Source organism: Protopterus annectens, chromosome 13.part0 (genome assembly GCF_019279795.1).
Source record: "Protopterus annectens isolate FY-2018-M chromosome 13.part0, PAN1.0, whole genome shotgun sequence".
Lineage (NCBI taxonomy): Eukaryota > Metazoa > Chordata > Ceratodontiformes > Protopteridae > Protopterus > Protopterus annectens.
In genome coordinates this window covers 203,825,197-203,848,256 of record NC_056747.1, presented here as the reverse complement: position 1 = coordinate 203,848,256, position 23,060 = coordinate 203,825,197, and the positions used below count along the sequence as shown (strand labels likewise).

Here is a 23,060-nt window from a genome sequence, read left to right as displayed (position 1 = left end):
AGTTGTTTATAGGATGAAAGTGCTCAATAATAAAGTCTGATTTTTGTTATTTTAGCCGTAATTCATTTGCTCCAGTGTGATCACATGTGTGATCACATGTTCATTTTTCGTATTTTTGTGTTTTCAACTTACAACATTTCATGTTTTTTTTTTTCATTTGGTGAAAGTAGAGAAAGAAAACCATAGAGATTTAGTTTGTGGGTCACTGTGCATTAAACTTTGTTTAGATACAGTCTTTGGTAATGTTTTATTTTATTGTAAATCAGTATTAAAAATGCAGCCTTAAGTAACCTGAAGTGAATAACTTATCTAGTTTTCTGTTAGTGCATATGTAATGTTTATTGCCGGGACATTAGCATGGCATATGCGAATCGTGAGATGGGCAGCAGAGACCAATGAAAGTCTTTTTTGGAATGCAGTACTGTCTGAATGCCTTTCAGAATGACTATGGGGACATAGTACAAATCTCTGGCATACATCTCAACCTCTGACAAGGGTTAACAGGTATAATGAATGCCTTTCTGCAAAACTATCTTCAACAAGCTAGACCTGCATTACAGAGCATTAATACAGTTCATGTGATGCTTCAAAAAACATCATAAATGTAACAACTATGAAAAAAAAATGTGTGGCTGTGTCATTTGACTCTTATTACAATGCAAAGGAAAGTGTGTATTACGCATAGCTCAAATAAAACAAGATGCTTTCTAATAGCAATTGCATACAGTAAAATTGGATGGCAGAATATGGAATAAATGTATTGCATTAGTTATGTCATAACAACTTTTATATTCATAATGTAAGTTAGTTAAGAAAGTGACGTGAGCTGAGCAAAGCTTTGATATGATCTGATATGGAAATGGTCGAGAGAGAGAGAGAGAGACATTTATATGTACAAGTAGATAAAAACTATATAAGGCATTTTATAGTATGAGTATTATGCACTTTATAACTCAAGTGCAAGGGCTTCTTCAAAAGGCCGTCTGTGTCAAATGTAATTTATGATGCCCTGTAACTTCTCTAGTTTTATTCAGGACCTTTTCACGTTATAAGGAGTCAGAACCTCCCCCCCCCTCCCCCAGTGTTGTAATACACATTTAATGCACATGAATAGTGATCCACAAATCCACGGCCTTACTGACTGTATTTGTACCACAATAGAAATAGTGAAACGTCATTTTTTTGTGAGGGAGCTACATTAAAAAGAAAAGAAAAGAAAATTAGACTGCAGCTGCCCTTACAGCAGCATATTATTTCACAAAGCATTCAATAATCCTAAATCTTTTCTTTGTTTTGCTAATAAACAATTATTTACAAGTGTCTTTGCTGAATAGATGGCATCCCATGGTTGCATCAAAAATATAATTTTTAACATTTGGTGACTGAAACGTGTTTTATTTTGCATCCAGAATGAAGGACAATATAGAAATGTGATTTTGAAACATGTTAAGAACATAGTAACACTGCAACAGGTCTTAGAACTGCAGTAAAAATAAGATTAGTGGATTTTAGAAAATGTTTTATTTTGTAGCATTTATTCATATCACTAGAGTCTAACTCAAGTTCTCATGTGCTTGTAGCTCGTGACATACTTATTCGAAAAGCCAAGGCAAGTTCTTTAACTCCTAGTAGCTTAATCTTATGTAACTACGTAGCCATCCAGTCACCCATTTGGATTAAACTGTATAGCCCTACCAAAGAATTAACTCTAATCGTAATACTCCCACCTAGTTCTTCAACTCAGGACCACATTCCCTAAATATAAAATCCACAACCACTCCATAAACCTAAAACTCTACTGCCCATAGTAAACCCTAATGTCTATGATCACCCATTCTTATTCTTAAACTCTCTGATCGCTTCCTAACCCTTACTCCCTTCCCAGTCTCTAAACCTAAAACTCTTCTCGCATTCCCTAACCCTAAAACTCCCTTCCAGCTGCATAAACTTAAATCCCTTTGCTGATTGCTGCATGGGACCCTAATCTACATTCCCTCCATATAGCTGCCAAACTTGTCTCATTTAACCTGAATAATGTGTATGTAAGGTGTACAAGATACTTGCCTGAACTCTTAGTCCAGTTCCAAGTATGAGTACCAGCCAGTACGAGCTACAAGGCACACAAGTCCTTGGGTTTGAGACAGTGGTCTTCCAGCACTTGGGACTCAAGTGGTTGTACTAGAACAGGATTATACAGTATGGTGGAGAAGAACACAGGAATGAAACACAACATGTACTAAAATAAAAATACATTAAGGGCAAGGAGAAGACATGTAACACTTAATGGCTGCTGATTAAAAGTTAAGTCATACAAGCATCGGTCTGATTGAAATTACATTGGTAATATGGCAAAAGTTCATCATTTATATAATGGGTAGCTGTTTGTCAGGTTGGTATTTGTATTCTATGGAATAATAATGTTGAAAATAGAGGGAGGGACGATTTTTGAGGAAAACCTGATAACATGGTCCAGGGGGGTATTGCTCTTTGTTAAATAAATCATACTGTGGATTTTCAAATGGCCTACGGATTGAACAAAGATGTGGCAAACTGCCAGCATGATTTAGGTATGCCAAAAAGTCTCACTGCATTTTGCTTGCAGTGCCTTTCTCTTTTAAAATGCAAAAATGAAATACAGTGTAAGATTTCTGCTAAGAATAAGAGCATTAAAAGTGGAGCTGGAGGTATGATGCAGGGGAAATAAATGATGCTCCATAAAAACTCAGCCAGCTTTAATCAAGATGAAGGCAGAAGATGCAGAGTAAGAAAAAGATGCAAATGATGCTGATGCAATTAAAGCAGACAATACTACATGCTAATTAAACACTAAGAAAATATCAAAATAAAGTGTGCAAACACATAGGCATGTGCACACACCCAGTGCTGTGTACATAATGCAAGCTGCAATATCAGCATGTCAACATGCTGCGTGTGTAAAACAAGCGCAAGCCAGTAATGCAGAAGGATGGCACTTTCTAAGCAGATGACCTGTCAACCACTGTACTTTGGATTATCACATATATTCCTCAATAGACATATTATTTATTTATAGTAACACAATGTATGATAAATTGCATAGTTTGCCAGTGGCATTGATGAGAAACTAGACTAAAATGTAGTAAAACTCATTTTCTAGAAGTTAGAATATGGCTACAGCATTATTTAGATGAAGCACTGGTAGTCTGGACCAGATATACATCATGGATATCTGCTGCAAGTTTAAAAGATAGCATGGAACAATGTATATAGTATCTTAACGTAGGTCAGAGAAAATGCATACTTGTTAACAGGAACTGTTTGATCACATGATGTAGTTAAAATAGACCAACTAGTTAACCATATCCCATTGTTGTACCCACGACCTGTGTCTAATACACCCAATCAGGATTACAACCATGAACAGGTATGGCTGAAACTGGCATATTATATCTCATTAAGTGGCACTATAATAAGTGGTATAGATCTTGTGATTAATACATTACCAAGTATGAAAACAGTAAACTAGACACACCCCTATAGCTGATTATAGCTTACCGATTTTTTTACTTGGCACTGCATTTGCTCATTGATTGGAGGCATATCAATGGTGTGATATCACATATTGCTGTACTAAACTATATGATTTTACGTGCTGCAGTGATAACATATGGTTACTAGGCTTGAATTACATGCAGTCAGATACTACCAGAAGTAGCTCACAATATGGTATTTCAACATGTGAACTGGTTCGATCATCTCTCAGTCTCGTGACAGTTACTCACATTCAGTCGGTTCTTTCACTGTTGTAGGTAGTCTTATTTCATTCTCAGGCCTGTTGTAAAAATTGATAACCAATTCAAAGGTAGTGCCCAAAAAGAAACCAAGAAACCAAAATGAACGGACACTAACAACCACAGGCACGAAAAAGTCACTGTCCACAGGTGACTTGAAGAGTTGTAATTCACCCGGTTTTGCAGGCACCCGAAAATATCCAAAGCGGAACTGCTGTGAGAAATAATGAGTGAAGATCACAAGCTTCTTATTATAAAAATTGGCATCCAGAGAATTATAAATGCCAATATTCTTCCTTCACACACAGGGGTAGATATTACCTCAGGTTAGCTTCTTCAATGTATCTAACTTTATGTGATACCATAATGTAAATCAGACACCTTTTTCCATGAAACTAGTAGGCCAGCACATGCATTACTACAGCAAAATGAGCCCTTTGACTTTGTCATTGAATTTTAATATACCAGGTTTGTCATATACTCTAGGGTGTAGTTTGAAGTATTTGGCTTTTCTGCCACTGCAGTGATTGCTGAGATTTTGTTCCCTGCCTATTTGACTGTTGCATGTAAAACAACAATAGACTACTCTCTAACCTAACAGTTGCTTATCAGTTACCAGTAATGTGTAGTTTCATGCAAGAACTTAGCATTCATTTATTCTAAATACTCTGAAGTAATACTGAGGTATGCTGATGTGTTTGATATAAACGTAACCAGTGTCTAACATTTTCATTAATTTCTCGGATATCATCTTGTTTCCTGTGGATTCTAAATACTCTGAAGTAATACTGAGGTATGCTGATGTGTTTGATATAAACGTAACCAGTGTCTAACATTTTCATTAATTTCTCGGATATCATCTTGTTTCCTGTGGACAAGTAGTGACTGAGTGCTTGACCCAGGTTTTATAATATATATTTCTTATACTTTCAAAAATTTCAGAGTAAAGGGAAAGGAAATTTGGAACCCATTGTAATAATTCCATATATTTACATACAAAAGGGGGTTCGAGCACGATCTAACAGTTATTAATTACGTAGAAAATCTTTGATTTTACACTACTGATAAAATGCAAACTGGCGATGGTCAGAGTATCTTGGCTATATGAATTGCTTAAGTGGAAGTAATAAACTTTATGTCCTAGGAAGTACACACTCGCTGTTAAGTACCACAAGGACAAACAGCAGTCAGCGTAATAATGCACCTTGATTGGGATTCCTTAAATTAGGAATGTTCCCTTTTGCTCACTGATTTGCAGTAGTCTCAGAGTAAGGAATGCATGAGGCTATTACTCCAGTTGGGCAATATAGTAAAGGGTATTTGCCGTATAGAGAACTTAGAATCGATCTGTCATTAGCAGTACTGTTATAGAACTTTTATTCTAAATTAACAAACTGCAGTTAGGATTCCAGGAACATTTAAGTGTAAAACAATAAAAAAACTAAATGAATAAAATCTTGTTAATCTGAAAAATGAAGGACATTTTAAATAATCTTATAAAAAATCATACAGTTAGCACATTCATATTTTAAGCAAACTTTCTTCAGACTCTATAGCATTAAAAGTGTCATACCTGTTGATGTTAATTGGACCGCGGTTGTTGTTGTTGTCTGTGTAGATGGTATCGATGTGACAGCTGGTAGTTCTTTTGTTGGCAATCTGGAATATGTACTTCCAGGCGTAGCTATAGTGGAAGGTAAAAAAGTAAAAATTATTAACTGAATTGAGATCAGCTGGATTTTTCTTTTGCTACAATATTTTCTTCTGTCATTTCTACTAATTTATTTGTTGGGTATTTTATTTCTTGCCTCTCTCTAAAGAAATACTTTTTGATACTGTAGATGGCGTTAGGTCATACATGTCAGAACTGATATGACTATTTCAAGGGATGTAAGAAATTGTGTGAGACGGAAGTGTTTGTAGTCTGCAGGTTGCAGATACAATGAATGGTAATGCTGAAAACTTGTGATTGAATCATTAACCCTAGCTGAAGATAGAATGGTTGTTACCTGATCTGGTAGCTGCAATGGAGCTAAATTCCTGTTATTTGGTAAAAGGAACTGGTGATGTAAATTGCTGTCTGAAACCTGTTGAATATGTTATTGAGGAAGTCAATGGATTACAGAATGGTCTTTGCTCATAGGGAATCTGAGACTGTGCTTGAATGTGTTCTGTTATAAGTGGAAACACTGTTGAAGTTGTTGTCAGGGGTACAATACCGGAGGGCACAGCTGTTGTCCCTGTACTGAGCCTCACCTCAGCACTTTGTATTGCTAATGCAGGCACTTCGTGGGGGGGTGGTTATTTGTGTTCACAGAGGTAATTGCTCCTACTGCAGTTATACCAGCCAACTCATTAATAAAAGTAGAAATACTTACTGGCTGTGTGCTCTGACCTATGCTTGTATAAGACATAGTTGCACTTTGTGTTGCAGAACTAGCTGTTTTTAATGTCTCAAGGGCCATGGCTACTGTTACATTACTATGTGCTACCATACTAGTGGTTACAGGTGCTGTGCTAACCTTAGCTGATTCAGTACATGTTTGGAAAATAGATACTTGTACAGAACCAGGCAGAACCAGGAGTTTCACTAGTTATTTGTTTGTACCATAAGCTCAGACTGATAGTGCCATCTTCTGTTACACTAGAAACTGCAACTGTACTAACACTTTTGTCTCTGTCAGTAACCCTGATAGAGAAGATGTTTTACCTGTGGAAAGTAAGAATGCAGTGCTTGTTGTTTCTACTGGAGTTGTAGATGAACTTGCTGCAGTTCTGGTTAAACCAGACAATGTTTGCAGAGTGCTTGTTGTTGTTGTCGCACTAGGTGACACTGTAACAGCTCCTGGGGACATTGATGCTTCTGCTGATGTGCTTGATGTGGTAATTGCTACACCTACAGATGTTAGAGGTCTTTTGCTCTCAGTGACTGCCAGGGTTGTTGGAAATTTACTTTCCTGCATTTTAGTAAGCTGTTCTGTAGAACTTGGAAGCTGCGTCACAGATAAGGTAGTTAAATTTGAAGAGGGCACTTGCCCGGCTGGAATCTGCGACTGTGCTATGATGTTCTCAGTTACAAATGGTAGTGGTGTTGTTGGCGGTGTTGTTGTCAGTGGTACAGTACTGGAGGAAACAGCTGTTGTCTCTGTACTGAGTTTCACCTCAGTACTTTGTGCTGTTGATGTTAGTACTTTCTCAGGGGATGCTGGGTACACAGAGCTGCTTGTTCCTACTGCAGATGTACCAGGTAACTGTGTAAGGAAAGCAGAACTAGCCATTTGTTGTGTGCTTTGTCCTCTGCTTGTAAAAGGCACAGATGTACTTTGTGTTGTAGAACTTGTTGATTTTAATGTCTCAAGGACGGGCGCTGAAGTTACAGTACTATGTGTTTCTGTACTAGGTGTTACAGGTGCTGTAGTGACCATAGCCGATTCGGTACTTGCTAAGGGAGTAGATATTTGAACAGAACCAGACAGAACCACAGTTGTCCTCGGAGTTTCACTGGTACCATGTGATGAGACTGAAGGAGTACTTGTAGTTTCTAGTGTTGCAGTAGATGGCACTAACTTTATTGTCTCTGTCAGTGGACCTGATACCGAAGATGCTTCACCTGTAGAAAGTAACAATGCGGTTCTTGTTGTTTCTACTGGAGTTGTAGATGAAGTTGGCACAGTTGTGGTTAATGTAGACATTGCTTGCAGAGTGCTTGTTACTGATGGACTAGGTGACAGAGTCACAACACCAGGGGTCACTGATGTCTTTGTTGACATGCTTGATGTGGCAACTGATACAGGTACAGATGTTACAGGTATTTTGAGCTCAGTAACTGACAAGGTTGTTGGAGATTTACTTTCTTGGATTTTAGTAAGCTGTTCTGTAGAACTTGGAAGCTGTGTCACTGGTAAGGTAGTTAAATTTGATGAGGGTCCCTGCCCGGCTGGAATCTGGGACTGTGCTATGATGTTCTCGGTTACAAGTGATAGTGGTGTTGTTGTCAGTGGTACAGTACCAGAGGAAACAGCTGTTGTCTCTGTACTGAGTTTCACCTCAGTACTTTGTGCTGTTGATGTTAGTACTTTCTCAGGGGATGCTGGGTACACAGAGCTGCTTGTTCCTACTGCAGATGTACCAGGTAACTGTGTAAGGAAAGCAGAACTAGCCATTTGTTGTGTGCTTTGTTCTCTGCTTGTATAAGGCACAGAGGTACTTTGTGTTGTAGAACTTGTCGATTTTAATGTCTCAAGGACGGGCGCTGCAGTTACAGTACTATGTGTTTCTGTACTAGATGTTACAGGTGCTGTAGTGACCATAGCCGATTCGGTACTTGCTAGGGAGGTAGTCATTTGAACAGAAGCAGACAGAACCACAGTTGTTCTTGGAGTTTCCCAGCTTGTTTCACTAGTACCATGAGATGAGACTGAAGATGCAGTTGTAGTTTCTGGTGTAGCAGTAGATGGCACTAACACTGTTGTCTCTGTCAGCGGACCCGATACCGAAGATGCTTCACCTGTAGAAAGTAACAGAGCGGTGCTTGTTGTTTCTACTTGAGTTGTAGATGAAGTTGCAGCAGTTGTCTTTAATGCAGACATTGTTTGCAGAGTGCTTGTTGCTATTGTCGGACTAGTTGACAATGTAACAGCTCCAGGGGTCAATGAAGCTTTTGCTGACATGCTTAATGTGGTAATTGCTACAGCGACAGATGTTACAGGTTTCTTGGCCTCAGTAACTGCCAGAGATGTTGGAAAGTTACCTTCCTGCATTTTAGTAAGCTGTTGTGTAGAACTTGGAAGCTGTGACACTGGTAAGGTAGTTAAATTTGATGAAGGTCCCTGCCCAGCTGGAATCTGGGACTGTGCTATGATGTTCTCAGTTACAAGTGGGAATGGTGTTGTTGGTGGTGTTGTTGTCAGTGGTACAGTACTGGAGGAAACAGCTGTTGTCTCCGTACTGAGTTTCACCTCAGTACTTTGTGCTGTTGATGTTAGTACTTTCTCAGTGGATTCTGGGTACACAGAGCTGCTTGTTCCTACTGCAGATGTACCAGGTAACTGTGTAAGGAAAGCAGAACTAGACATTTGTTGTGTGCTTTGTCCTCTGCTTGTAAAAGGCACAGATGTACTTTGTGTGGTAGAAGTTGATTTTAAAGTTTCAAGGACAGGTGCTGCAGTTACAGTACTATGTGTTTCTGTACTAGGTGTTACAGGTGGTGTAGTGACTATAGCCAATTCGGTACTTGCTAATGGAGTAGATATTTGAACAGAACCAGAAAGAACCACAGCTGTCCTTAGAGTTTCCCTGCTTGTTTCACTAGTACCACGCGAAGAAACTGAAGGTGTACTTGTAGATTCTGATGTAGCAGTAGATGGCACTAACACTATTGTCTCTGTCAGCAGACCCGATACCGAAGATGCTTCACCTGTAGGAAGTAACAGTGTGGTGCTTGTTGTTTCTACTAGAGTTGTAGATGAAGTTGCAGCAGTTGTGGTTAATGCAGACATTGTTTGCTGAGGGCTTGTTGCTGTTGTCGAACTTGGTGACAATGTAACAGCTCCAGGGGTCACTGATGTCTTTGTTGATGTGCTTGATGTGGTAATTGATACAGCTACAGATGTTACAGGTTTCTTGGTCTCTGTAACTGACAGGGTTGTTGGAGATTTACTTTCTTGCATTTTAGTAAGCTGTTGTGTAGAACTTGGAAGCTGCGTCACAGATAAGGTAGTTAAATTTGAAGAGGGCCCTTGCCCGGCTGGAATCTGGGACTGTGCTATGATGTTCTCAGTTACAAGTGAAAGTGGTGCTGTTGGTGGTGTTGTTGTCAGTGGTACAGTACTGGAGGAAACAGCTGTTGCCTCCGTACTGAGTTTCACCTCAGTACTTTGTGCTTTTGATGTTAGTACTTTCTCAGTAGATGCTGGGTACACAGAGCTGCTTGTTCTTTCTACAGATGTACCAGGTAACTGTGTAAGGAAAGCAGAACTAGGCATTTGTTGTGTGCTCTCCCCTCTGCTTGTATAAGGCACAGATGTACTTTGTGTTGCAGAACTTGTCGATTTTAATGTCTCAAGGATGGGCGCTGCAGTTGCAGTACTATGTGTTTCTGTACTAGGTGTTACAGGTGCTGTAGTGACCATAGCTGATTCGGTACTTGCTAAGGGAGTAGATATTTGAACAGAACCAGACAGAACCGCAGTTGTCCTTGAAGTTTCCCTGGTTCCGTGTGATGAGACTGAAGCTGTACTTGTAGATTCTGGTGTAGCAGTAGATGGCACTAACACTATTGTCTCTGTCAGCAGACCCGATACCGAAGATGCTTCACCTGTAGGAAGTAATTGTGTGGTGCTTGTTGTTTCTGCTAGAGTTGTAGATGAAGTTGCAGCAGTTGTGGTTAATGCAGACATTGTTTGCTGAGGGCTTGTTGCTGTTGTTGAACTTGGTGGCAATGTAACAGCTCCAGGGGTCACTGATATCTTTGTTGATGTGCTTGATGTGGTAATTGATACAGCTACAGATGTTACAGGTTTCTTGGTCTCTGTAACTGACAGGGTTGTTGGAGATTTACTTTCTTGCATTTTAGTAAGCTGTTGTGTAGAACTTGGAAGCTGCGTCACAGATAAGGTAGTTAAATTTGAAGAGGGCCCTTGCCCGGCTGGAATCTGGGACTGTGCTATGATGTTCTCAGTTACAAGTGGTAGTGGTGTTGTTGGCGGTGTTGTTGTCAGTGGTACAGTAGTGGAGGAAACAGCTGTTGTCTCTGTACTGAGTTTCACCTCAGTACTTTGTGCTGTTGATGTTAGTACTTTCTCAGGGGATGCTGGGTACACAGAGATGCTTGTTCCTACTGCAGATGTACCAGGTAACTGTGTAAGGAAAGCAGAACTAGCCATTTGTTGTGTGCTTTGTCCTCTGCTTGTATAAGGCACAGAGGTACTTTGTGTTGTAGAACTTGTCGATTTTAATGTCTCAAGGACAGATGCTGAAGTTACACTACTATGTGTTTCTGTACTGTGTGTTACAGGTGCTGTAGTGACCATAGCCGATTCGGTACTTGCTAAGGGAGTAGATATTTGAACAGAACCAGGCAGAACCACAGTTGTCCTTGGAGTTTCCCTGGTTCCGTGTGATGAGACTGAAGGTGTACTTGTAGTTTCTGGTGTTGCAGTAGATGGTACTAACTTTATTACCTCTGTCAGCAGACCTGATACCGAAGATGCTTCACCTGTAGAAAGTAACAATGCAGTTCTTGTTGTTTCTACTGGAGTTGTAGATGAAGTTGGCACAGTTGTGGTTAATGTAGACATTGTTTGCAGAGTGCTTGTTACTGGTGGACTAGGTGACAGAGTCACAACACCAGGGGTCACTGATGTCATTGTTGACATGCTTGATGTGGTTACTGATACAGGTACAGATGTTACAGGTATTATGAGCTCAGTAACTGACAAGGCTGTTGGAGATTTACTTTCTTGTATTTTAGTAAGCTGTTGTGTAGAACTTGGAAGCTGTGTCACTGGTAAGGTAGTTAAATTTGATGAAGGTCCCTGCCCGGCTGGAATCTGGGACTGTGCTATGATGTTCTCAGTTACAAGTGGTAGTGGTGTTATTGGTGGTGTTGTTGTCAGTGGTACAGTACCAGAGGAAACAGCTGTTGTCTCCGTACTGAGTTTCACCTCAGTACTTTGTGCTGTTGATGTTAGTACTTTCTCAGGGGATGCTGGGTACACAGAGCTGCTTGTTCCTACTGCAGATGTACCAGGTAACTGTGTAAGGAAAGCAGAACTAGCCATTTGTTGTGTGCTTTGTCCTCTGCTTGTATAAGGCACAGAGGTACTTTGTGTTGTATAACTTGTCGATTTTAATGTCTCAAGGACAGATGCTGCAATTACAGTACTATGTATTTCTGTACTAGGTGTTACAGGTGCTGTAGTGACCATAGCTGATTCGGTACTTGCTAATGGAGTAGATATTTGAACAGAACCAGACAGAGCCCCAGTTGTCCTTGGAGTTTCCCTACTTGTTTCACTGGTACCATGTGATGAGACTGAAGGTGTACTTGTAGTTTCTGGTGTTGCAGTAGACGGTACTAACTTTATTGTCTCTGTCAGCGGACCTGATACCGAAGATGCTTCACCTGTAGAAAGTAACAATGCGGTTCTTGTTGTTTCTACTGGAGTTGTAGATGAAGTTGGCACAGTTGTTGTTAATGTAGACATTGTTTGCAGAGTGCTTGTTACTGGTGGACTAGGTGACAGAGTCACAACACCAGGGGTCACTGATGTCATTGTTGACATGCTTGATGTGGTAACTGATACAGGTACAGATGTTACAGGTATTATGAGCTCAGTAACTGAAAAGGTTGTTGGAGATTTACTTTCTTGCATTTTAGTAAGCTGTTCTGTAGAACTTGGAAGCTGTGTCACTGATAAGGTAGTTAAATTTGATGAAGGCCCCTGCCCAGCTGGAATCTGGGACTGTGCTATGATGTTCTCGGTTACAAGTGGTAGTGGTGTTGTTGGCGGTGTTGTTGTCAGTGGTACAGTACTGGAGGAAACAGCTGTTGTCTCTGCACTGAGTTTAACCTCAGTACTTTGTGCTGTTGATGTTAGTACTTTCTCAGGGGATGCTGGGTACACAGAGCTGCTTGTTCCTACTGCAGATGTACCAGGTAACTGTGTAAGGAAAGCAGAACTAGGCATTTGCTGTGTGCTTTGTCCTCTGCTTGTATAAGGCACAGATGTACTTTGTGTTGTAGAACTTGTCAATTTTAATGTCTCAAGGACAGACGCTGCAGTTACAGTACTATGTGTTTCTGTACTAGGTGTTACAGGTGCTGTAGTGACCATAGCAGATTCGGTACTTGCTAAGGGAGTAGATATTTGAACAGAGCCAGACAGAACCACAGTTGTCCTTGAAGTTTCCCGGCTTGTTTCACTGGTACCGTGTGATGAGACTGAAGGTGTACTTGTAGTTTCTGGTGTTGCAGTAGATGGTACTAACTTTATTGTCTCTGTCAGCGGACCTGATACCAAAGATGCTTCACCTGTAGGAAGTAACAGTGCAGTTCTTGTTGTTTCTACTGGAGTTGTAGATGAAATTGCAGCAGTTGTGGTTAATGCAGACATTGTTTGCTGAGTATTTGTTGCTGTTGTCACACTAGGTGACAATGTAACAGCTCCAGGGGTCACAATTGTCTTTCCTGACATGCTTGATGTGGTAATTGCTACAGGTGCAGATGTTAACGATCTCATCGTCTCTGTAATTGACAGGGCTGGTGCAGATTTACTTTCTTGCATTTTAGTAAGCTGCTGTGTAGAACTTGGAAGCTCTGTCACTGATACGGTAGTTACATTTGACAAAGGTCCTTGTCCGGCTGGAACCTGGGACTGTGCTGTGATGTGCTGTGTTATAAGTGGTAACTCTGATGTTGTCACTGCTGTTGACACAGGTACAATACTGGAGGATAATGTCGTCTCTTTTCCAAGTATTGTTGTTTCAGTAGCCGATGATGGTAATACTGTGACTTTCACTGGTGTTATGGATATCACAGTGGCTTCTGTAGATGCCTCTGCAGTGGTGACTTGATTACTTGTTTCCAAAGTGCTTTTTGCTGTGCTTCTTTGTGCTGAGCTATTATTTTCTACTGTAGACGTTGTGGATGTGGTTGTTTCAAAGGCTGGTGTCCCCATTTTTGTGCTGCTCATTTCCGTACTTGGAGATAAAGTTGTTTTTGTATTCACCTGGGATGCAGTGCTCACCTGTGGTGCTGTTCCTAGTGCAGTACTGGATAGAGCCATAGTCAGCATTGTGGTTTCTGTGGTTGTCACAGTTGCTGCTTGTGATGATGTCTGTGGCCTTGTGCTCATTTCTGGTGTAGTCACTGACAGTATCACTGGTGCCCCTGTTTGCACACTGGTCACTGATGTTTCTCCAGATGTTGATGTCTGCACTGGTGATGTGCTAGACATTAATGTAGGTGTAGATGATACAGAACTTAATCCAAGTGTAAATACTACTGATGTTGAAGTTGTAGACATTGTTTCTCTTGATGATGTTAAATAAGTTGTACCATTTGTTCCCTCGCCTGTACAAATTACATATGTTTAGCATCAGGTACTGTAATTTGATGCATGAAATTAAATTTTGTGGTGCAACAGAGAATAAAGAAACTTAGGTGCCTCTGTGTCTGGATAGTGCAGTTTACATTACAAGTTTAAAGATGGGAGAAAGGGGGGCCTGAGCACTTATTTTTTAAATATGTGCATTGTAATGACACATACATGTTAAATAAGGCCACATGCAGGAACCAAAAGATTTATACAAGAAAACCCAGTGAAAGATTGAAAGTCATGCTTGCAAAGCTCATGGCAAATGTCCAAAAAATGCAACAGTGAATAACGTATTTCAGAAAAAAGTCAAGAAATACAGATATGGCAAAGGATTTCTCTTGCATCCATCGCTTGTGACAGATGCAAATGATATAAATGTAAACAGACAAAGCAAACTCTAGAAAGAAAATTCTGGAGTTACTGTGCATTAAACTCTATTTTGATAAAGGCTGTAGTGATGCTTTTTATTGTAAACCAGCATTTAAAATGTAGTGTAAAGTAACCTGAGGTGAATAACTTATTTGGTTTTATGTAAATATGCATGTAATGTACATTGCTGGGATAACGGTATGGCATAGGGAAGTGTGATATTGACAGCACAAACCTAATAAAATATGTTTTAGCATATAATATTATCTGAATTTCTTTTATAATCACCATGAAGACATAGTACAAGTCTCAGCTATGCAACCCAGCAATTGATAAGATTCAGAAAGCATAATGAATGCCATTTTTCAAAAGTCTCTTCAGTGAGCTAGACCTGCATTACAGCATTAAGACAGTTTACGGTTATGCTTCATAAAGGATCATAAATGTAACATCTATGAAAAGTGTTTGCTTTGTCCTTTGACTCTTATTACAACATAAAGGAAAGGACTGCCCATCGGGTATTATGCATATCACGAATAAAACACGGAGCTGTTTTTCTAACAGTATTGTCTTAGAACAAAGTCAGATGCCACAATATGTTACAAATGTATTTCTTTAGTTAGGACCTATGCAGACACCCTAATGGTGATGGACATCAGGTGGGTATAACAGCCCTGTGTTTCTAATGGTTAGCCAAACAGTCCACTTGTGCTGTGCTGATGAGGCCATAACAAGGCTCTTATACCCAGGTGATATAGCTGAAACACCTGATGTTTTAAGGGTCATTTGCATATATCCGATGTGCCTCTAATACAAGAGCTTTAAGGAATCACACAGTGGAAATTCTAGCTTGGCTATATTTTTCTTGTAGTTTTTACTGATTGGTTTTTCTCTGTGACCTTTTTACTCATTGATTTAGTTTGTTAGTTTGGGATATTTTGTAGACACCCTAATGGTGATGGACATCAGCTGGGTATAACAGCCCTGTGTTTCTAATGGTTAGCCAAACAGTCTACCTGTGCTGGCAGAAAAGGCCATAGCAAGGTTGAAACAGGTATGTCCACAACTGGTGTGGTTTAACTTTATTGGCCTGAATTTGTCAATTAAATAACTTAAAAAGTCATGGGCATTCAGAATTGCCATATAGCTGAAACACAAGGCTGTTATACCCATCTGATATAGCTAAAACACCTGATGTTCTTAAGGGTCATTTGCATATATCCCATGTGCCTCTAATACAAGAGGTTTAAGGTATTACACTGGAAATTCTAGATTAAAACTATTTATAGTTTTTACTGTTAAGTTATGACCTAGGAAATAAAATATTTAAGTTGATAATTACATACTTCACAGTATATAATGTAGGTTAGTTAAGTAGTAAAATGAGATCTGAGCAAAACTTTAATTATGTCTGTTAAGGAAATGGTCGAGAGAGACATTTATTTACATAGATAAATAAAAACTATGTAATAATGCATTTTATAGTGTGGGTATTATGCACTTTATAACACACGCTTAATGGCTTCTTCAAAAGCCCTACTGTGTCACATGTAATTTCTAACACCCTGTAACTTCTCTAGCATCATTCAGGACCTCTCAAGGTGACAAGGAGTCAGGACCCCCCCCCCCCCCAGGGGTGCAGCAGACATTTAATGTACATGAATACTGATTCATGAATCCATTGCCTTACACTATTGGGGTCACAAGTAGAAAAGTTGAATGTGTCAGTTTTTCTTGGGGGGGGCACATTAAAAAGAAAAGAAAACTACATTACATGTGCTCTTACAGCAGCATATTATTTCACAAAGCACTGAAAAAACATAAGACTTTTTTTTTTAAGGAGTAGATCTTTGCTTTCCTGCAGGTGGTCAAGGTGAATTTCCTCAAGCATCAGTGGGCCAAAGAAAAAGACACCTAAAACATAATGTTAATCTCTATTTTCCAAAGGAAATCATTGCTGGTGTGATTTCTAAGTGTGCTCCTATAATGATTTCTCTCTTCTGGTTGGTGTGACTTTGGAGTTGATATAATTATATATATATATATATATATATATATATATATATATATATATATATACACAGAAAATAAATTATACTCCATATAAACTTAAGTGACTTTAATACAGATGAAGGCAGACATAAGATGCAGAGTAAAAAATAGCACAAGATGTGATGTAACTAAAGCAATCAATGCTGCATATTAATCAAAAGCTGAGTGAGAAGCTATCTAAACTAAGCACACAAACGCATTATGCACATGCTCACACACACACACACACACACACACACACACACACACACACACACACACACACACACACACACGCACACACACACATAATGCAAGCGGCAGTTTTAGCATGTAGAAAAGTTCAACATGCTGCGTGTGTAAAAGAAGCACAAGCCACTAATGCAGAAGGATGGCACTTTCTAAGGAATGACCTGTCAGCCACTGTACTTTGTATTATCATAACTGTTTTTCAATAAATATATTACTATATTCATACTTAATAAATATATTATTTATATAGTAACACATTTTACAAAAAATGGAACAGTTTAGCAGATGACGTCAATGTGAAACTACAGTAAAATGTAGTAAAATTCATTTCCAGTAGATAGAATATGGTTACAGCATTATTTAGATTAAATGCTTGTAGTCTGAACTACATACATGCATGTATAGATATAAACACACATATACACACACACACACATACACATATATATATATATATATATATATATATATATATATATATATATATATGTATATGTATATATGGACAGTTGTCAATGGAAACTGTTTGGCCATAAGACATGGTTAAAATGAAACAAGTATTTAACCATAGTTCATTGTCTGTGTGTCTAACATACTAAACCAGCAATACAACCATGAACTGAAACTGACATACGGTATCACTACAATAAATGATATAGATCTTGTTATTAATATATTACCCATTATGAAAACAGCAAACTAGACAGACATCGACAGCCCATTACAGGTTACTGATTTTTTTAAATTTGGCACTGCATTTGGTCATAAATTTCAGAGAAAGTAATGACATAACAACTCATAAGTTCACTGGTGGTTTTTTGGCTAAAGACCCCAGGGGAACTTTTTAAGCCTAGCCATGTCTGCCAAACCTGACACTTTTTTTACCCTAAGGTTATTTTAAGGGTATATGTAGGTTTGGCATGGGTGGTCAAGCATTTATAGTCTGCCTCTATCTAATATAGATAAGGGTGACAGACCAGGGGTACATTTCTGATTCACTGATATCACAACAACAAAAAATAAATAAACAGTGACAACCAGGCATAGGTGGATTGCATTATGGATTAAAGTGCTTGTACATGACTGGTCGTCATCCTTTATTTATTGTAAATTTCTGATTCCCCATCCACTGGCCCAAATTACTCGTGAATTGGGTTGAAGAAAATGGTAAGCCTATTCCAGAAAAGGACAGCCTCTGAGGCACATACCTGTCTTTCCTATATGTCCTTTTTATGTTGTAGGCAATGTTTAGGTCCCTAGATCAAGTCATTTTTGATGCTGTTTATTTTGTGGATATGAAACAGCTCCATCAGAGTGAAATCAGAGGATGTTTTATCAGCCGAGGAAAGACTGAACCTCAGCAGTCTGCAGGAAGCTGATTACCAGGATATGGCTTTGAGGTGGTCAGCATAGGATATGTTTATATCCTGTATTCTTTTTGTGAGCATCCTCTGTTAGTGTTCCAGTTGTATATACCCAGTCATGTACATATTGAAGGGGGTATTGTATTCAATGACTGACGGCCAAGTACAGAGGAACAATGTCATCCTAGGACCTAATTTGTAATACATTTGCTTATAAGTTGCACAGCACAGAATGATTTCTTTACTGCCCTAGACACCTGATGGTCAAAAGCCAGGTTACTGTCTACATGCCCTCCCAAATCTAGAATGACTGACTATATTTGTAAGGGTGTATCTTCAATGTGTTAATTTCCAGAGGTAACTGTCTTCCCAAAGGATGCTATTATACATTTCTTAGCAGTGAGTTTTAGACTATGGCTATGACACCAGTTATTTGTCTGTGCTGGGCCTTCTTGGATGGCATTTGTGTCTTTGAGAGATTCTATGACTGCATCTAGTTTGCAATCATCTACAAATATGGTCAGCCAGAGGCCTGTGAAGTTGGTCTTGATTTCTGAGAAATAGATTTCAGAAAGGAACAGCCCTGATGCGGAACCTTGAGGAATTCATCTAGTGACTGGCCATTTTGTGGAAGTATACCCCCCATCCAAACTTCCTGTGCCCTAACTTTGAGCCAAATAGCTATCCAATGGGTGACATAGTGGGTTATACCAAATTTTGTGAGTTTGTCTACAATGCCCAAGTTTGATATTGTGTCAAATTCATTGTCCAGGTTAAGGTAGGCTGTATGCACCATTTTACCCTAATCCATTGCTTTGGTGATGTTCTTGAAGAAATCCACCAGGTTGAGTAGGAATGACTTGTCCTTGATGAATCATACACCAACGGCCAGCAATTGCAATACAAAAACACTCAAATCCAAAATAGTAATAAAATATTTATTGAGTAACAATATTTAGTTTCCTTGTTCAAACCATTTAGCCGAAACCGGTTTGAACAAGGAAACTAAATATGATTCGTTAATGGTTTGGCCGAGCATACCATACTTGCAAAGCATTTGGTTCCAGTTGCCCTTGATGAAACCAGACTAGGATGGATCCAGTGTCTGATAGTTTCCTGTGTCATTCTTTATCATTTTCATGATAATTCTTTTCAAGACTTTGCATGTAATACTAGTCAGACGTATGGGTCTGAGTTACCCAGTTCCATAGATGGCTCACCGTTATGCAGACGGATGACAGTTGCAATCCTCCATTTGCTTGGCACAAAGACTGTCTTTAGGCTACAGTTAAATAGTGATTAAAGAGATCCTGTTTCATACTGTTAAGGAGATGTCCTGGGAAAATATCAGGACCCATCAATACATTGGTCTTGGCTCTGGACAGTGCATTAAGGACCTGTTCCCTAATGATAATTGGATGGAGTTATGGTTGAGGGTATTTCCTGAAGGGTTTCTGAGGGGAGGGCGGGTAAAGCTGGAGCTAAATTTGTTGGCCAGTAGATTTGTTATATCTGCTGGCTCAGCAAAGCTGGCTTCATTTACAATTAGTTTGGCACATAATTGTGTATTGCATTTGAGACAGTGGTATTCTCTGGGTTGGAGAGACCTTGAAAATTTGCTCAAGTGTCACTTAATAGGAGGAAGTTTGCCTTAGGCAAAGTCCCATACTATATCTTTGCAAGCTATAGATCCCCACTATTACCCAGGAAACCTGCAACATATACCTAAATATGCTAGAGACACTTTCCCTTCAACCCAACACCATATTCATGGGTGACTTTAACTATCCATTATAAACTGGAAATTATACATGATTCCAAACATGCAAGCCCAGAGAGATATGAACTTTGTAAACACAAACACCCTGAACCAACTAGTCTCTATGCCCAGTGAGGGTGCTAACATCCGTGACCTGGTCCTCATAAAAATGGGAGAATGTTGCCCCCCCCCCCCCAATGTAATGTCCTCACTGGTCAGGTCAGACCAAAAAGCTGCCTCCTTTGAAAGAAAAATAAAACTCAGGATCCCAGCAAACACTGGGACTTTTAGAAATTATTCAATGGTAATTTGGACTGGAGAAGTGCAAGCACATGATATTGTTTAACCAGTGTTGAGGTGCATCTGTTTATGATGAAAAGTGAAACATCACCACCACCTTTTAGCCCTTCCTGTGCAGTAGGACAAAGCTTGGATAGCATGTAAGTTGCTGTTACCAGAAGTTGGTCACAGTATTGTACTTCAATATGTGAACTGGTTCAATCAAGTATCAGTCTCTTAGCAGTTACTTATATCATGAGGACTTATTCACAACTGGATCTACTATATTTCATTTTCAGACCCTTTGTAAAAATATGTATCCACAGAATTATAAATACCAATATGGTTCATCCTTCATACAAGGAGGTAGCTACTTCCAAGGGTAACTTCTTCAATGCATTAACTTTATATGGTATTATTACACAGTGTCCGCAACTAGAACACTTTTTTCCTTGATAGTAATATGCCCGTACAAGTATTAATGCAGCAAAATGTCACGCTGTCATTAAATTTTATGCAAACAGCAGAGCTTTGTGATATGTTCTAGGATGTTTTTTTGAAGTATTTAACTTTTCTGACAATGCTTAGTGGCAAACTCAAGGGAAAAGACATCAGGTGCAGTAATTAGCTGCACTTCCTATTTAACCATTGCACATAAAACCACGACAGGCCATTCTCTAACCCAATGCCTGCTAATCCATTATCTGCTAATCGACTATATTAAGCTGTAATTTTATGCAGGAACTTGCCATTCATTTATTTTAAATACTCTGACATTTATTTATTTTAAATACTCTGAAATATGTTTAATATTAACTTAACTAATGTATAACAGTTTCTCTAACTTACACAAAAGACCCCAAAAGTACCTCACCAAGAGGATCAAAGGGCTCAAACACATGCCATATTTTGCCCGGTTAAAGAAACTCCAGCTCTACTCAGTGGCATACCGCCTGCTCAGAGGCGATCTGTGCCTGACGTATAAAGCCATGTCCAACTCGGGATTAATGGACATGCTGCACCTCAGAAAATCCAAATCCCATCGAGCTACGCGCTCGAGAGACTTGAACCTCAGCACTGAAATAAATAGGACATGCTGGAGGGACAGATTCATAACCCAGAGGCTCCCTTCACTCTGGAATAAAATCCCATTCCAGGTTAGGCAGAGTCCCACATTGACTCTCTTCAAGAAGAATCTTGATGAGTGGATGGGAGATCGTAGGTTTACCCCAGCTATCACTTCTGTGTCACTGTTAGACAGAGGCACAGTATACTAACCTCAAAAAAGGCATAGCAAAATTAATTTAAAATGGGTGGCGAAAGCCAAACACACTCTGGCTAGGCTTATAAATGCCCTAGGGCAGATAGCCTAGTATGAACCTATGAACCTATGAACATCATCTCAGATCCTTTAATGAAAGTGAACTTGGTTGGGGCATGATTTAGGGTAAGGGGATAGTTAGCAAAGCTATCCCCTTACCCTAATCCATGCCCTAACCCTAAGGTTCGTGACTATCGCACCATAGTGGAGGACATTGCTATGTCCTTCACTGCACTGCAGTCGTCACGGACCTTAAGGTTAGGGCACGGGTCATAGAAAGGGGATAGCCCTGTGGTGCCCTAACCCTAAGGTCCGTGAGTACTGGACCGAAGTTCAGTACAACGCCTGTTCATTGTACTGAACTTCGCGTAAGTGTACTTTAGTGCAGTGTGCATTCCATACACTATTTCAAAGTAGTGAACCTTCAATCTAGTGTATGGAATCCATATATATATATATATATACATGCAATGTCTGATTTAAGTGATTTGCTCAAAATCACACAGTAAGCAAATAAGGGCTGAGGGAATCAAACCCTGTACCACATGAACTGGGATTTATTTTTCCTCACTGAACTGCAACATCCTCAAAACCTGTTATATTAAGTAAGGAGTTTATGTGTCAAAGACAGGCGATAAGCGGGTTTTTGCCTTCATACAAAAATGTAAGTTTGAATCCTAACTCAAATGTGTTTTTTTCTTTTTAACTCTTATTTGCAGGTCTATATTAGAACTTGTGTTCTAAAATAATGAATTGTAGTAAAATCCCAGGAGCATGTCAGCTAAAAACATGTACTCTAATGTAAAGATCAAGACACTTGTAAATAACCTCATTAATAAAGATGAAAATGCTAACTGTATTATATTAGTGATGTCTTACCTGTCGATGTTAATTGGGCTTCTGTTGTTGTTGTCTGTGTAGATGGTATTGACGTGACAGCAGGCAACACGTTTGTTGGCAATCCGGAAGAATATGTGCTTCCAGGTGTAGCTGTGTAGGAAGGGAGAAAAGTAAAATTATTATATGAATTGAGATCAGCAGGAATTTTTTTCACTACAATATTTTCTTCTGTCATTTCTACTAATGTTGTATTTGCTGAGAATGTTATTGCTTCCCTCACTAAAGAATCACTTTTTGGTACTGTAGATATGTCATGTTATACCTCCTGGAATCAACAAGAATATTTCTACGGCAGTAAGAAACTGATATGGAGGTGTTTGTATTGTGCAAGTTGTAGACACATTGTATGGTAATGTTGAAAGCATTGTGTTCAGCGTACTGAAGATGAAATGGTTGATTTACCTGATATAGTATTTGCTAAGGAGCTAACTTCCTGTTGTTAAAAGGGACTGGTGAGATTAACTGGGGATCTGAGACTTTGCTTGAATATGGTCTGTTATAAGTGATAGTATTGCTGATGCTAGTGGTAGAATACTTGAAGACTCAGCTGTTGTCTCAGTTATCAAATCTGCTAGCTTTGTCATTTGTGATTTTGAGTGGTGCATAACTAAATGTCCGTGCAACAGCTGGTCCGTGCAACATGTCCTCACGAAGCATGCAGTGCGTGTTTCTGCTACAGAAGGCACTGTGAATACTCCTAATGTTGACAATATGACTAACGATGTTTTCTCAGTTGTCGACTGAACAGCAGATGCCTGTCTTGTTACACTTGTGGTGATTATTGCTTCTTCTGAAGTGGAAACTATCAGTTCCAGCCCTTCAGTTGGTGTCTTACTTGTTTAGCTAGTTAGTTCTCAGGCAGGTTTATGCAACAATGTAACTAATGCCCCACACTTGCCGCTGATGTTTCCACAG

General features: G+C 39.3%; 1 protein-coding gene across 7 annotated transcripts in view; it reads right to left on the bottom strand.

Annotated features, from left to right (window-relative positions):
* The window catches only part of LOC122817706 (mucin-16-like), a 261,441-nt gene that overhangs the window by 183,197 nt on the left and 55,184 nt on the right, over positions 1-23,060 (bottom strand). For all 7 annotated transcript variants that reach the window (XM_044090777.1, XM_044090778.1, XM_044090780.1 and 4 more), the window contains exons 2-4: positions 22,125-22,235; positions 6,481-13,845; positions 5,344-5,454 (exon numbers count right to left, since the gene is read on the bottom strand). In XM_044090777.1, the coding sequence (XP_043946712.1) occupies positions 5,344-5,454; positions 6,481-13,845; positions 22,125-22,235 (7,587 nt within the window). The remainder of the gene's footprint in view (positions 1-5,343; positions 5,455-6,480; positions 13,846-22,124; positions 22,236-23,060) is intronic.